This window comes from Mus pahari, chromosome 4 (genome assembly GCF_900095145.1).
Source record: "Mus pahari chromosome 4, PAHARI_EIJ_v1.1, whole genome shotgun sequence".
In the NCBI taxonomy this organism is placed as follows: domain Eukaryota; kingdom Metazoa; phylum Chordata; class Mammalia; order Rodentia; family Muridae; genus Mus; species Mus pahari.
The window spans coordinates 130,314,677-130,330,693 of NC_034593.1; the positions used below are offsets into that span (position 1 = coordinate 130,314,677).

Here is a 16,017-nt window from a genome sequence, read left to right on the forward strand (position 1 = left end):
AAGTTCCTAATGTTTCGGCCCTTTAATACAGTGCCTCGCGTTGTGGTGACCTTTGACCTTATCTTGTTGCTACTTCATATCTGAAATTTTGCTACTATTATAAATTGCAATATAAGCATCTGATATGCAGCTCCTGTGAAGTGGCCATTTGAACCCCCTCTCCCACCCCTCAGGATGGGAGCCACTGCTCTAATACGAGGAAGCTCCCATGTCACCACTTATACTTTACCACTAGCATATTTGCTTCTTAGTCTTGAAAACATCCTTGCTTCTCTCCCCCTGGCAACTTTCCTGGTCTTGGTGTCTAGTGACAGTGGCCAATCTATGCATGGATGAAAGAAGCCGCGGAATACAGAACTAGAATATGAAATCTCCCCATTATTCCAAGTGAAGTGGACAATGTGCCTTCGCCAGGATGAAAAGAAAGCTAAAAATAATTTTCTCGAGACCTCAAAGTAGAGCCAACTTTTTTAGCAAACTACTTTAACACGAGGACAGTTCTAAAAGGAATGAAAACTTAAAACCAAGATTACAAATTTCAATCTATTTTAAACTTTAATTTGTGCATTTGTGGTAATTTATGACTGCAAAACCCCCTTTTTCTTAGAATGACGTAAAGGCACATTTCATTTGGATGCATAGGGTACCATTCTAAAGTATCCGCTTTCCTTACAAAGTGCTTGAGCAGTCAATACACATACAGTAATAGCAAAATCTATTTACACTCTTAAAATTTAAAATCTGGCTAAAATATATATATATATATTTAAACTACAGAAAAATGAGTGCTTTTTTTTCAGCATAATTGTGTGACTATGCCCTGACCTCTAAATTTTTTAGTGAATGACTTCAATTAAAAAAAAAATGTTTTGTACACTGTGTATATAACTCTATGTCAGTTTTTAATGCTAAAAGCCCATTTGAAACGTTGCTTTCTATGCATAATTCAGAACCAACAAAGGTATGCAGACTGTACCTCAAAAGTAGTTAGTGTTTTATTTTCAGACTGTGTTAACACTGTTCAAATTAAAGCTAGACAATTATGCTATTTTTTTCTATTGTTCTTTTCCAAGCAATTAACTGGCATTTTAAAGCAACTTACAGCAACATATTGCTCCTCTTTTTAGAAAATTTTCTTCCAAAGGATCTTGGGAGAAAAATGATAATGAATTTGGTAGGTAATATAAAGAATCTCTGGACAATTTTAATCATTCTCAGAGTACAATAACAACAGGCCAATGTATGTCAGCAAAGCTGTTTCAAGCTCAACTCTTCATTATTTGTGTACTTTCTTGCTTCTCACTGACTTGGATTTGGAAAATTGTAAGAGATGAGCTCACTGTGATTACATGGTTAATTCAAGTGTGGTTAGTTACCAATCTGCTGTTCCTGAGGTATCATGGCCCTAACATGCTAAGCACTGAGTTATCAATGATATTACTGAACTGAAGGAGAACAACAGAGGCTAGGAGAAAAAAAAAGGAAAAACAAACAAAAACCTAATAAAATTCCAGCCCAGTGAAGGTCATGATTTGCAAAAAGGCATATGATAAGAGCAATAAAAAGCCACGAACGGATCCTCTGAGGATGTGTAGAGTATTTGATCAAATTATTTGTGAGACTTTTGAGGTACAGCTTTAGTGTTATAATAACTTTTTATAAAATATAGACTGTTTTATCAAAAATATTTATACATTCTGTTACAATATATTGCTTTTGCCCTCAGTAACTGCCAATATAAAATCTGGATCCAGCGGCCTAAAATGTACAAATGCACTTAATGGAAATGCTGGAGTTGGAGGTGTCTGCTTGGCCACTGTACAAAAGTGATGACGTGGTGAAATTAAATAATATGCCTACAACACAGAATACATTACAACTTGTACATATACATGTTCACAGCATGTATACCATGATAATCTCTATGGTTTAACAAAGATATAGAGTTTCCTTCTACAGCAGACACAAGAACAAGATGTCTAGATTGAAATACGTGTAGAATGCATATCAAAAAAAAAAAAAAAAAAAAAAAAAAATAAGGGTTAATCAGGTTCACTGACTTTGGAAGACCTGACTGAACATCCTCCACGGTGCCTTGACTTTGGGAATGCATACAGTTAGCATGGTATCTTGGTTCCAGCTGCTCAGAAGTCCTCACTGTTACTGTTACGTGAATGCTGATGTTCCTATCTTTTTGCAGCATTGTTTAATACACAAGCTCGTTTGGCAGGTAACTCTGCTGGAAAGCTAGGAGGCTCTGCTACATGGTTGGTAAAGTTAAGGCAATAAAGTGTTCTCCTGATAAATATAGAAAATTCATCAAATTACACATCAATACATTCTCATTTTTTTTTCTTAAAATCAAGCCATCCAAGGTGTATAAACTGCCACATTTTTTCATATTATAGTGATTTCTTAAAAAAAATAATTGCCTCAGTGAAACAGAATCACACTTTTTATATGACCAGTAATAACATCCAAAGCCCTATTTTTTCTTTTGTAAAATATAGTTAAGTGATTAATCTTCCTTCCACTTAAGGCAGGCCTAGGGCAAAGATGGGGACTATAAAAGAGTGGTTCTTCTTCTTTTTAAAAATAGAGTATTGATGTAAAAGTATTTATTTGTAATGGATTTCCATGGTCAATGTTCACTCAGCCTAAACTCCACGAAACTGCTTCCAGTGTTCAGATTTACGTTGAAAACATTAAGGTATAAAACAGTACTGTAACCACACCTTCGTGTGCTTATGTAACCTCAGAAGCTCCTGGTGGCACAGACAGCAAATGCAGGGCTGCTGTTTTCAAGAGGTCTTCTTGTTGGTCAGTCCGCTTGGTCTCTGTGTCTAGAAACTTAACACCAATCAGCAACGTAGTCAAAATCACGGAACATCTCCTGCTCCTCTTCCAAGAGTATCCTTGGTTCTCGAGGTGGAGTCAGAATAGGGGCTTCTGAGGTAAATTCATCATCAAAGTTACTAACATCTTCCCGTCCTCTAATGGTAGGTACAAATGGTGGCTTTACTTTTTTGTCCATTAGAGCACTCCAGTCGGTTAGCTAGATCACAAAATATAAACCAGCCAGTTTAGTTTTGGGTTCCCAGTCACTCAAACTACATAAAACAACTTTGAACTCTCACACTTACCCGGAAAAATGGGTGCTTCTTGACATCCTCTGCATCTTTCTCACCAGCTCCCAGGCGCCGCTCAGGATTTCTCCTTAACAGCTAGGAAGTTAAGATAAAACCAACAAAACGTGTTTCACCAACAGTGACTCTCACTACTTTCAAAGTTAGAATGTTTTGTTTAGATTTGTCTAAGGTATGCAATATCTACGAATTAAAAACAACTTCAAAAATTCAACTGGGAAATTCTTTTCAACAAAAAGCCTAAGTTTAAATTAAAATAAAAATTCTTGATCCTAATTTCTTACCCTTCTCATTATGGAAATGGCTTCTGTAGATAAGAACCTTGGATACCTTACTTCGTCATTTACAATACTGTCAAAAACCTCTTCTTCATCATCACCAGGAAAGGGAGACTAGACAAAATAAGATAATAAGAAAAAAATTAAGAAATAAAAACTAAACGTAAAAGTGCCAAGATAGTAAAACATCATATATTCAAAGGAGACCCAGGATTCAGGCAATGACAATGAAATGAAACAAAATGGGACCTGGAGATGAGCTGTTAGTGCCAGTCCAAAGTGTGAAGCTGGGTTCAATCTCCAGGAACTGTGGTACAAGCCTGCCATCCCAACACTTGAAAGTTAAAGGGAGAATGATGAGAAGTTTAAGACTAGCCCCTGCTACATAGTGTAAGTAGCTTGTGCTATCTCTGGGCTATATGAGACCATGTTTCAAACAAACATACAAACAAACAAACAAACAAACACTGTAAGAAGTTGATTTCAAGCTGAGCATGGTGGCTCATACCTATCAGGCAAACACATGGGAGACTGAAGTTAAGAGGACCACAGGTGAATCCAGGTCAACATGGGCTACATTGTGAGGCCCTATTTCAACCCTCCCCAGAAGAAATGGAGATGTCCCAATGGGGGAAAAAAAAAAAAAAAACAAACCCTGAAAACTAAACAGAGGTTAGTCAATCCACATTTTCAACAGGAAAACAGACAAAAACCAGAAACACACAACAAGAAAACTCTGCCCCTAGAAGCAGTGCAGGTGGGGGCATATCTGCTGTTCACAAGTGCATCAAAAGGTGGCAGACAGGAGAGTTCTGACCTATGGACATCTGAATGATCAGCAGTAGCCTTACATTTTCTGAAAAAAGAAAGTGAGTTTAAGATGACCATCAGTCCTGTGCTGTGCTGGCCCCAATAGACTGGGAGCAAGCAAGAGACAAGAAGAACCCTGCCTGCTGCAGGAAGGAGCCTGAGACAGATGACCCTCGAATGTGGTCACTTGTATGGACTAGGTGAAGATCGAGCTCTAGATGAGACCGGTGCCATGGTGCTTGAACAGGAAGCTAGCTTGAGATGTCTCATCTGGTGCTACACACGAGTGAGGTGCAAGGGGTAGGGGGAGGGCGGCAGGCAGACCATGTCCAAGATGACCCTTGCCAGAGGTCATAATGCATGATGGGGGTAGGGATGGGGTGTCATGGTTTCACAGGATTGATGAGATGACCCCGGATATTCAGAGACCTAAATAGAGAGAGACAGAATTGGAAACTTGAGGGTAGTGAGGAACACCCTGATGTTAGTTGCTGGTGATGCCGCCTGTGACCATGATGTGGACCTGGCCTTGTACATAGGTTAGCCCTGTAACCTGTCAGACATGGGGTGGCATTGGTGAGGAGAAATGTCCTCCACTTCTTACCCCATGCCACCAATGGCAGGCAGAAGAGTCGGCCCAGCTGTCATCAGAGCAGGAAAGCTGGCTCTGAACGTGACAGTTACGTGTGAGCTGTGCTGTCTAAAAGGTGTGACTGTGGGAGAGCTGGCTCTGTCTCATGCCTTCCTCCCCTCCCATCTATAGCAAAGAGAAGAGCTGTCCCCCAGTCATGAGTGGGAGAATTTGCCAAATACTTCACCATCTGCAACACTCAGGAAATCAGTCCCTGCACCTTACTTGTGCTAACACGCCTGGAGAATGTGACAGCAGGAGAGCCAGCAAGAGAGTGGGAGAGCCAGAGCGCTGACCAACCCAGATACCTCTCAGGCCCAGATCTAGGGCTTTGAATTGCTAGGCTAACATCTACCCTACCGATGAACTGCTGGAGTGCATGAAGGGGCTGGTCCTGTAGCTCCAAAACTATAGGAGCTCCATAATACAGGGCAATAACAGGATATCATAGAGAAGTCCAAGTGGGGTTCCAGTATTCACAGAGTAGCAGAAGCCAGAGGCCTTGTATGACAAAAGAGTCATTTCAATGAACATTTGCCAGTAAAGAAATATGTACAAAAGGGTATACTGTGGGACACACTGTGACATGCTACACAGCTTCCATAATAACATTTTTTTTTTCCTCTGTTGCAGGGGATGTTGTAAGGGTAGAGGGAGGGTATGAGAAGAGGAGGAGAGGAGTTGGACTGGGATGCATAATGTGAAATTCACAAAGAATCAATAAGTTAAAAAATAAACATTATCATTGAAAGTCCAATAATACTATAGAACCATAATGCAGACCAATGGGTTTAATTCCTTTCCTAGTTACCTTCCTGTGGAGGCTCTAAAGATAAATGGAATTAAAAGGCAACTATAATGGAATAGCAATACCTCCTGGGTGTGCTTAAAACTCAACCAATTAGAAGCCCTTTTAAAACTATGAAGCAGGAACTTCCTTGTTTGTTAAGCCAATAGCTTGAACAGAAGAAGTAAAAAATCAATAGCCTATTAGTTCAACAAGTTCTACAACAGTGCTTTTTGCATGTTATTTCTAACATAGAAAGCTCTTTTAGAGCGTGAGGTGGGGTTAGAAACAGGGTCTCTCTATATAGTTCTGGCTTTCCTGATCACTCTGTAGACCAGGATGGCCTCAAATTCACAGAGATACCCCTGCCTCTGCTTCCTGAGTGGTGGGAATCAAGGTGTGCACCAGGACTCTAGGCAGAAAGTGAATTATAACAAAGTGCAGGGTTTTGGATCAGAATTAAATCTTACTTGAATGTAACATTTAAAAATAAAGCAACAGGAACATTTCTTTTCAAAACTAGAACAGAGACAGAGTTTAAGTATGCCACAGCCTCCAGCAACAGAGCCATGAGTCTTCTGACACCTTAGAAAGTTAAGACCAATGAGTATATTAAGGCTAAATCAATTTTTCCCATTCCAAATACCTATAGCAGCTTTTGTAAACAGAGGTGAAAAATCCAATCTGGATCTCATGTCTTAGGAAAATAAATGAGGTCGGATGGATTTCATGTCTGATCCTAAAGCACAAACAGATTCTAAAATGTCAAGAACAAAATAATCCCAATCCTACCTCATAAATGCTCTGTGACACGTTATTAACCACTTTGTATCTAATAAAATAGATACAAAATAAAAAAAAAAAAGCTAACATGTACAAAACACATAGCTCTTTAATGAGTCATTCCTTCCCTCCTTTTCTAGAGAATCTAGTCCAATTTGGCACAGTGAAAGGACTGTCCATTGGATGGAACTGTTTATTATGGTTAAATGCCAGTAAGCAACACACAGGCTAAAACTTCAGAACCATTTGACACTAAAAAAGATGTCCATTCCCTCATCCAGCCGCTAAATGATTCATGATTTGGATATACAAGGAAGGTAGCTGGAAACTCCAGAATAATCTATAATTTCCAAGAAAGGTTTCAACTGCCTTGTTAAAAAATATACTCATTCTAAATTCCATTCCTAATTCTTAGCAATTCATAAACCATAATAGGCCCCTTATTTTCATTTACTTCCTGTTTTACAAATTGAAAAAATTTCTATATATAATTCAGTTATCCTCAAAAATTAATTTTGTTAATATACAGAACATGGGAAATGTGTTGATGGCCAGTTCTGCTCTACTGTTTAAAAAGTGGGTTGTAAAAGGGATTTTTGTTTGTTTGTTTTTCAAGACAGTGTTTCTCTGTGTAACAGACCTGGATGACCTGGAATTCACATTGTAGACCAACCAGGGTCTCAAACTCAAAGATTTGCTTGCCTGTGCCTTTCAAATGCTGGGATTAAAGGTATATGGCACAATGTCTGGTTTGTAAAAGTATTTTTAGTTATATATATGTGTGTCTGTCTGGGATAAGTGTCCTTGAGTATAGATGCCTGTGGAGTTACATACAGGTGGTTGTGAGCTCTCACAATAGGGTGCGAGGAATTAAATTGGGGTCCTCTGTAGCCAAAATATGCACTTTTAACTTCTGGGCCATCTCTCCAACACTGCTGTTGTATTTGAAGATCACAATTATTTCTGATATATGTATAGTGAACTTTATATTCACTTATATATAGTTTTAATTCAGATAGATTTATTGATTGATTGATTGATTGACTGGTTGTACATTAATTCAATGACAAGGTGTTTTTGCCAGATTGGTCTTAAATTCATATTCCTCCTGTCTCAGCCTCCAAACATGGTAGGAATACAGATGTGTACCACCATACCTGCCTGTAGGGTATATCTTTATTAGTCTTCTGTTGTGCTACCATATAAAATATCAGTTCTCTTAAAATCACAAAACATAACCATTTTACAACACTTAAATATAAGAAGCTATTTGAGGGCATTCATAATGCAGTCCACCCATTATAAAAATCCAAACTCGGGCTGGAGAGATGGCTCAGTGATTAAGAGCACCGACTGCTTTTTCAAAAGTCCTGAGTTCAAATCCCAACAACCACATGGTGGCTCACAACCATACATAATGAGATCTGACGCCCTCTTCTGGTGCATCTGAAGATAGCTACAAGTGTACTTACATATAATAATAAATAAATCTTTAAAAAAAAAAAAAAAATCCAAATTGGCTGAGCGGTGATAGTGCATGCCTGTAATCCCAGCACTCGGGAGGCAGAGGCAGGTGGATTTCTGAGTTCGAGGCCAGCCTGGTCTACAGAGTGAGTTCCAGGACAGCCAGTACTGCACAGAGAAACCCTGTCTCGAAAAACAAAAAACAAACAACAACAACAACAAAAAAGAAACAAAAAAACTAAACTGGCTAGTAAAGATATTGTAGAAACACAGCCAATCATTAGCACTCTATGAATATTTATAAAACTGAGTCCTGTCTCATGCATGAGATACATGTACATGCCTTTATAAAACTTAGGTGCTTGATCCTTCCAATCGTCCTTCATCTTTTCACTCTCCTACTTCCTTTGCTTACCTCTCCGACGAGCATTTCATATATAAGTACACCAAGGCCCCACCAATCCACAGCCCTTGTGTACGACGTTTCTGTTAGTACTTCTGGGGCAAGAAATTCAGGAGTACCACAAAATGTGCTTGTCCTATCTCCATACCCCATTCCTAAAGAAGATAAATTCAAGTGTTAGCAAAGAAAAAAAACTAGGCATGAAAATTAGAAGTTGTGCTTAGGAAAAAACATTGACATTGCTGAATGTGGTGATCTAACTCGAGCATACAAAGACTTAGTAAATTTGTTTCATCCATTAAACTACTGATTCATTAAACATCTACTAGTTCTAACATATCTAAGAACTATGTTTATATACTAAGGAAACAAAGTTAATAATAGCAATAAAATAAAGCTACTAGTGTACAGAGGAGGAAGCATATACTAAATTAACATTAAGTATAAAGAGAATATTATCTTATTTATAACATTGATCTTTACACGTTCTCCTGTAATCTTTGATTCAAACTGTCATATTTAATTCTGAATATATAGAAAATAAACTTGTGATAGTTATATCTACTTTTTCCAGTTTAAAATGTTAATAGTTGTAAGCCTGTGAGTCACTGGGCACGTGTACTTCATCCTGCACAATCCCATCAACAAGCTTGTACTTAGTGGCTTCTTAAAGTCCTGGCAGACTGTCAGCCACACAAAGAGAAGCTGAAGCTCATACTGTGGTTTCTGGAAGCCGGAAGTATTTATACCCACAGGACAAAGTCTTAATGTGGTTACTGGTATATATAAGCAACCCAAATGTTGTAGTGGAATAAATTGAAATAAAAAAGTTAGCCGGGCAGTGGTGGCGCACGCCTTTAATCCCAGCACTTGGGAGGCAGAGGCAGGTGGATTTCTGAGTTCGAGGCCAGCCTGGTCTACAGAGTGAGTTCCAGGACAGCCAGGGCTATACAGAGAAACCCTGTCTCGAAAAACAAAAAAAAAAACAAAAAAAAAAAGTACACTGTTTGCACATATAAATTTGAAAATGACCAAAGAACAATGGAACAATCATCTAGAAAAGGAATTTACAAAGCCCACTTACCTTCTTTGCAAAGACCAAAGTCAGCAATTTTCACAAAGCCTTCTGTATCTAGCAACAAGTTATCCAACTTCAAATCTCTGTTCAAGATGGAAACATGAAAATAGTAAACCATAGTACAGAACATAATTTTTTTTTTTTTTAATTTTCAAGAGGAGCCCAATTTTGTCTTCTAAGAAATGTTTTTTCCAAGTTATGGCTGAAGATGCTCTCATTTTTCTTCTCTTTGTATAATAGTATAATTTTCAAGTAATTTTTTCTTGTTATATAGGTGAGAATGTTTTATCTCTGTAAATATAGAATCAGTTTCAATACCTTTCATTCAAGTTTAAATTTTTATTTTGGGTCATCAGACTTAATCACAATTTGAAGTTTTTCTACACACATGAAAGAATTTAAGCTAATGTTTATTTTTCGAGGCACCGTTTCTCTATGCCCTGGCTGTCCTGGAACTCACTTTGTAGACAAGGCTGGCCTCAAACTCAGAGACTCGCCTTCCTTTGTCTCCCAAGTGCTGGGATTAAGACTATAATTTAAAATGAACAGAAAGCTATTCAATTACAAATATTAAGTAAACAGAACCATGAGGGAATCTTTACTTTAAAAACATTGTCAGACACTACAATAAACCACTACTTACAGATGCTTTTTTCTGACCAGCTTCCTCATAATGAGGTTGTTTTCAGAGCAGCACTACTCAGTGTGTGCAGGACCAGAGGCTGGCCCCAGCTGCTCTGCAGTATAAGGAGCCAGTGCCCAGATAGAAATGGGTCACACCACCAATTCCCTGTTTAGTTAAGGTGATGGCAACCTTTTCTTATGTACTTATATTTTATTGTGCTGGATATCAAACCCAGGGCTTCACACATCATTACTGCTCTACTATATGCTCAGTCCAGGCTACCCGAGACACTGTAATGAAGGAGCAGCCTGGTACTTTACACTCTGGCACAATCTGTTTTTCTCTGCGGTAAACTGGTCTATAGAACTTTCTGCAGTAGACAGTTAAATGTAATTACTAGATGACTACTACTGGTGAACGTGTCACCACAGGTCAACTCTTATGCTCACTATTTCAATTAGGAAATGAGTAGAGGGCCAAAACCAAGAACTCCATCACACAATCTTTATGTTGGGGTAGGATTCACTCATCACATGAAAGAGAAAACTAAAAAGTTGGTTAAGTACAAAATATCATTGTTAGTTATCTTGAATTCTAGTCACATGTAGATAAGCTATTATAAACAAAACAAAATATACTTACCTATAAACAATTTTGTGTTCATGTAAGTATTGCAACCCAAGAACTACACATGCTGCATAAAATCTGTTGAAAGAAATCAAATGTTTAATAAACTTCACTGCTCTTTGAACCCTTTTATACTTCAATGCATAATTTTGTGGTTAAGTCCTCAAATATTTATTTATTCCTACTATCTACAATATACTGTGCTATTAGAGACGAATTTTGAAATTGAGAAAATTTTATTGTTGAATGGGATTATTTTGGCCTAGTAGAATCACTGAGGTCCCAAGAGAGGACTTTTGGTTTGCTCTGTAGGAGGAATGACAGTGTGTGATGGATAAGAGGTGGAGAGAAAGGGCAGCAAAGCAGTAGCTTTGTTAACAAGTCTAGGCCACTCAGATTTCCAAGAGAAAACCAACAGAGGCACTGTAGGACGCTGCTAGTTTGACAACCAGTGTGATCTGCTGTGGCTAATACACAGGATGGGAGTCTGGGAAGCAGAGCAGAGAGCAAGCTAATACTCACACAGCTCTGGGTTCAGAGAAGACATCAGTATGGATGTGCATCATCAGGTCGCCACCTGCAGCATACTCCATCACGAAGCAAACATGCTCTTTTGTTTGGAAACATGCAAACAGGTTCACTAGAAACGGGTGCCTGACACTATTCACAGTCTCAAAAATTCTTTTTTCACACATCAGGCTGTAAGAAAAAACAATTACCAAAACATGACATAAAATTTCAAACTTTTATGAATTTAAAAATTTTAAAAATGTCTTTGAAATACTGTAAATGTTTTATTTAATATATAATGTTGACTAAAATATATTAATAAAAATTAAAATATGCATAGCAAAACTTAAAGATTATACAAATGACTTGAATATAAATTCTTGGCACAAATGAGGCTAGTAATTATAATTAATGTAAATTATATTACATATGATAAATGAAAATTTATATTAACTATAATTACTAGTTATAGTTATTTTATAACTAGCTTTAACTAGTTATTATAGTTATTTACTTATTGAAACCCAATTAGTAAATAAAGTTCATGACCATAGTAATTTCAAGGACAGCATTTATAATTCATCAGCTAGAGTGTTCAAATTTTTATCTCATAAAATGGGATGCTGAAAGACACTGATATACTTATGAAAATTTAATCTAGAAGACTTACTGGAAAACAGAATTCTACATGTTTCAAAAAGAAACCCTTTGAGAACCACACAATTTTCTGTCCTATCATAGAAATGTCTGTAGCAAGCACTATAACAGGATGAATTCTTAAAAGGAACATGGCAAAACTCCCTGAATGTGGAACATTTATGTTGCCTAAAGAGCAAAAGCAAAAAGATTTTTCCTTCTCCTGAAAAGTATTTAATAAATTAATTTTATTTAAAACTCAAAGTAAAAGAAAACGGTCAAGTATTATTCAAATGAATCCTAAGTTAGCTTATTAACTTTTTTAGTACCCGATCAAAATAAGGGCCAATAGATAAACCTTGCTAAGAAATAATATAGATTTCTAATACTAAGTAAGCTTTCATTTCTGTTGAAACTCAAGAGATTGGAGACCCCAGGGAGTTTAGAGATCAGGTGGGGTGTGGGGTGGGGGCATCCATATAAGACGGGGGTGGAGGGTGGGGAGTGAGTGAGGAGGAGGTGTGGGCTGGGCTGGGGAATGGAATATGGAGTGTAAAAAAATAAAAGAAAAAAATTGATATTCTTTTTAAAAAAGCTTTAATACTTTTATTTTAAAATTAAGAAGTCAAGCCAATGCGATGTGTCAGTGGGTGAGTAGCTACTTGAGTCCAATGCCTGGAACATAAGGGCTTAAGGTTAGAGGGTAAAACTAACACCATGAGCTTCTGTGACCTTCATGGGTACACCCACACATGATTATGGTCATCATCATCATCATGCTAAAATAGTTTTACATGCTTACACTTTGATTTTTGCTCCATACAACACTGTGGCATTCCAATGTCCAGGTAAACTATTGATATTAGAAACATATAGTACTAATATTTCCTTTTGGGCATTTTTAAAAAATGATAAAGTTGCCAGGTGTGATGACATATGTCTTTAATCACAGCACTTGGGAGGCAGAGCTAGACAGATCTCTGTACGCTGGAAAACAGCTTGGCTTGTAAGTGAGTTATTCCACGACAGCCAGAGGCATGTAGAGAGACCTGTCTCAAAAAAACCAACCAACCAACCAACCAACCAACCAACCAACCAACCAACCTGCCCCTCAGAAAAGATGAAGTCTTTTCTCTGAGTATCATTACATTAATGACTTGAAAATTTAAAATACATAACAATTCAACCTTATTCAAACTTGAGTATTTCTAATTACACTCATGTATTTGAGTGTGTGTGCTGGTACATGTCCTACTGCATACATGTATGCAGTCATCAGAGGGCAACTTGGGAGAGCTGGTGATCTCCTTCTGCTGTGTCCCAAGGATAAACTCAGGTTGTTAGTTGCCAGGTGTGCTGGTAAGCACTTTTACCCACTGAGCCATCTTATCAGCTCCTCAAACTTTAAATCCTGTAACCTTCAATTGCTACAAAACAGTATAAATCCAATTTCTCCTTAAAACACACACACACACACACACACACACACACACGCAAAAAGCCTAGCCCTAGATCTATCAGTATATAAAGATATTCTTCTAATAAACTGCTATTGTCTGTAATGTTTATTTTTAGATTAAACTTATCTAGTCTCCTTTACTAAAAATGCTTTCTTATGTCTTATTTCCCTAAGTGACCAGTTTTGTTCAGAGTTCAGTCACTAAAAAGATAAGAAAGAATGCTCATATCAATTTTTAGAAGATATGAAAGAAATAAACAAATCTTTGTAGAAAATCAAACTATTAATGAAACTAAAGTTTTAGGATTGAACATCACATAACCTGAAAAGCTTTGTTCTATAGCGCGCGCGCGCGCGCACACACACACACACACACACACACACACACACACACACACACACCAAAACAAAAACACCGAAAACTATTTCTGGCTCCACTGATATATTTACTATCACTTGATAAGAGTCGGAGTAATCAGTTCCAAACCTGCCCATGGTGGGAGCGGTGAGGAAGTCAGAGCAGTGCTAGGAAAACAGTGATAATGCTTTCATCTAAAATTTATGTTAATTTAAAGGAACAAACTTGCATTTTATTGTAATCTATGCAAAGTGGCACATTTCAAAGTAAAATAATATAAAAATAATACAACCCAGGTAACAGAACAAATGTAGAGACCCAGGATCAATGGAAAGGGGGTTGAGGCACACAACTGAATACCTGGCACACTCCTTCCTGCAGCCTCTGCACAGGAAGGCAGAACAATTGCAAGCTGCAGGCCAGCCTAGGCTACATAGAGACTTTGTCCTCCCCAAAACAGTAACAATAACAACAAAGAGAGAGTAACATGGAGAAACAAAGAACTTGATGGAAAAACTAAGAAGTAAATGTAAAGGATTCTGCTTAGTTATAACTAGTTTGAGTTATTTTCTAGCCATACTTTCAAGTAAAATATTTAAAATATACAGTACCCCCACCCTTTTTAGATTTATTTATTTATTTTATGGGCATTGGTGTTTTGTGCATATGCCTGTGTGAGGGTGTTGGATCCCCTGGAACTGAACTTACAGACAGTTGTAACCATCTGTGTACTGTGGTTGAACCCAGTTCCTCTGAAGAGCAGCCAGTGCTCTTAACCACAGAGTCATCCCCCCAGCTCCAACTGGACTACTTTATTGAATAGATAAATTGTTTCTTGAATAGATAATTCTTTTTCATGAATTCTTCTAGACATGATAACATTTTAAAATTATCTTTTTTTGGTACTATCTTCCCTAAATTTCTCCAAGAGTGTGAATTTATTTAGCATTTCTGAATACCCTTTTTGGTTTTTATATGTGAGATCTGTTTCCATTATTACCCCAAACTAGAAAAGTTTAAAACTGAAATAATTTGGGTCACTTGTCAATTTTTATTTAAAGCTAGGTTCAATTTTACCAGGGGCAATGGCCTAGAATCTGGCTCTTGTTCTGACCTTATACTTTTGGATTTGCGGCCTTAGGATTATTCCCCTTGAGTTAATTAGAAAGCATCTTTATACAAGGATCTGGTTCAAAGTAGTAACAATGTAGCAAAAAGCTATACATGCTACCAGGATAACACAATAGTATAGATTAAATACACTTTGACCTGCTTGAGGCCAGAGCTGTTTCTGATCACAGGTAATGAGATAGCACAGCAATGCGTCCCAGGTCTTGATATAAAATTCATTTATGCTCTAAGTGTACCTTATATCAAAAATCTAAAAGTAATTTTATAATAATATTTTAAATAACTGTTTATGAAATATTTGTGGATTTTGGCATCACATATCTTCAGTTAAAACATTTAGATTTTGAGCATTTCAGGTTTTATTTTCCTTCAGATTATGGATGCTCATAATACAACTGGTTTCTTACTGTTTTAGAAAACAAATGAGTTCTATCTATTTTTAAGAAGATGCGGTTACTATTTTTAAAGGCGTAGGTGTGTACTTCCTGAGTTTATATGCACTATGTGTGTCCAGAGGCTTGTGGAAATTAAGAAAGTCAGATTCTTGAAACTCAAGTTTCTGGCAGGGGTGCTTGATGGGGGATTTGGGAATCAAATGTGGATCCTCTGGAAGACAAACAAAGTGTTCTTCACAGCTGAGCCATCTGTCCAGTCTCTGCAGGACTACTTTCTATGAAGACTCTTTGTGGTCTAAAAGAAATACTACTAAATACCACATGAAACCCTTTCTGATAAACATGTCATTTTTATAAAATAATTCCACAAATATGTGTGTGTATACAAATCATATTAAAATATATTCTTGAATTTGACTGTTTTATTCCTCAAGTCTCTGTGCTGTAACAGCCATATAAAGATGTGTCCATGATAATCCCCACTATTAAACTCTTTGGAAGGTAAGGCTCTATACTAAAAATAAATAAATATTTAAAAAAAACACTAAGTGGAAAACTCAAAGAAATGGCTCAGTCATTAAGAGCACTGGATTTTTCCTAAAGGACTCAGGTTCAATTCTTGTTACCCATGGCAGCTCAATTGTCCATAACTCAGGTCCCAAGGGACCCAACACGCTCTACTTACTATGCACTGCAAGCACAGGGTGCAGAAAAAACACTAAGACACAATGATAGTAATAGTAATGATGATGGAATTTAAGCTGATCATTAGAGTGTACACTTTTGAACCCAGAACAAGTGGGACAGAGGCAGGTGGATCTCTGTGAGTTCGAGAACAGTCTGGTCTAATACAGTGAGTTCCAGGACAGACTATGTAGAGAGACCCTGACTGAAAA

General features: G+C 37.4%; 1 protein-coding gene and 1 pseudogene across 4 annotated transcripts in view; one reads left to right on the plus strand and one right to left on the minus strand.

The window, feature by feature from the left end:
• Positions 1–529: 529 nt before the first annotated feature.
• Positions 530–16,017, minus strand: part of Pkn2 (protein kinase N2) — a 100,346-nt gene continuing 84,858 nt past the window's right edge. For all 4 annotated transcript variants that reach the window (XM_021195635.1, XM_029537257.1, XM_029537255.1 and 1 more), the window contains 7 exons: positions 11,155–11,331; positions 10,648–10,710; positions 9,387–9,463; positions 8,315–8,457; positions 3,431–3,538; positions 3,144–3,224; positions 530–3,055 (listed from right to left, as the gene is read on the minus strand). In XM_021195635.1, coding sequence (XP_021051294.1) covers positions 2,852–3,055; positions 3,144–3,224; positions 3,431–3,538; positions 8,315–8,457; positions 9,387–9,463; positions 10,648–10,710; positions 11,155–11,331 — 853 coding nt within the window. In that variant the 3' untranslated portion in view covers positions 530–2,851. The remainder of the gene's footprint in view (positions 3,056–3,143; positions 3,225–3,430; positions 3,539–8,314; positions 8,458–9,386; positions 9,464–10,647; positions 10,711–11,154; positions 11,332–16,017) is intronic.
• LOC115063965 lies at positions 4,160–4,278 on the plus strand (annotated as a pseudogene).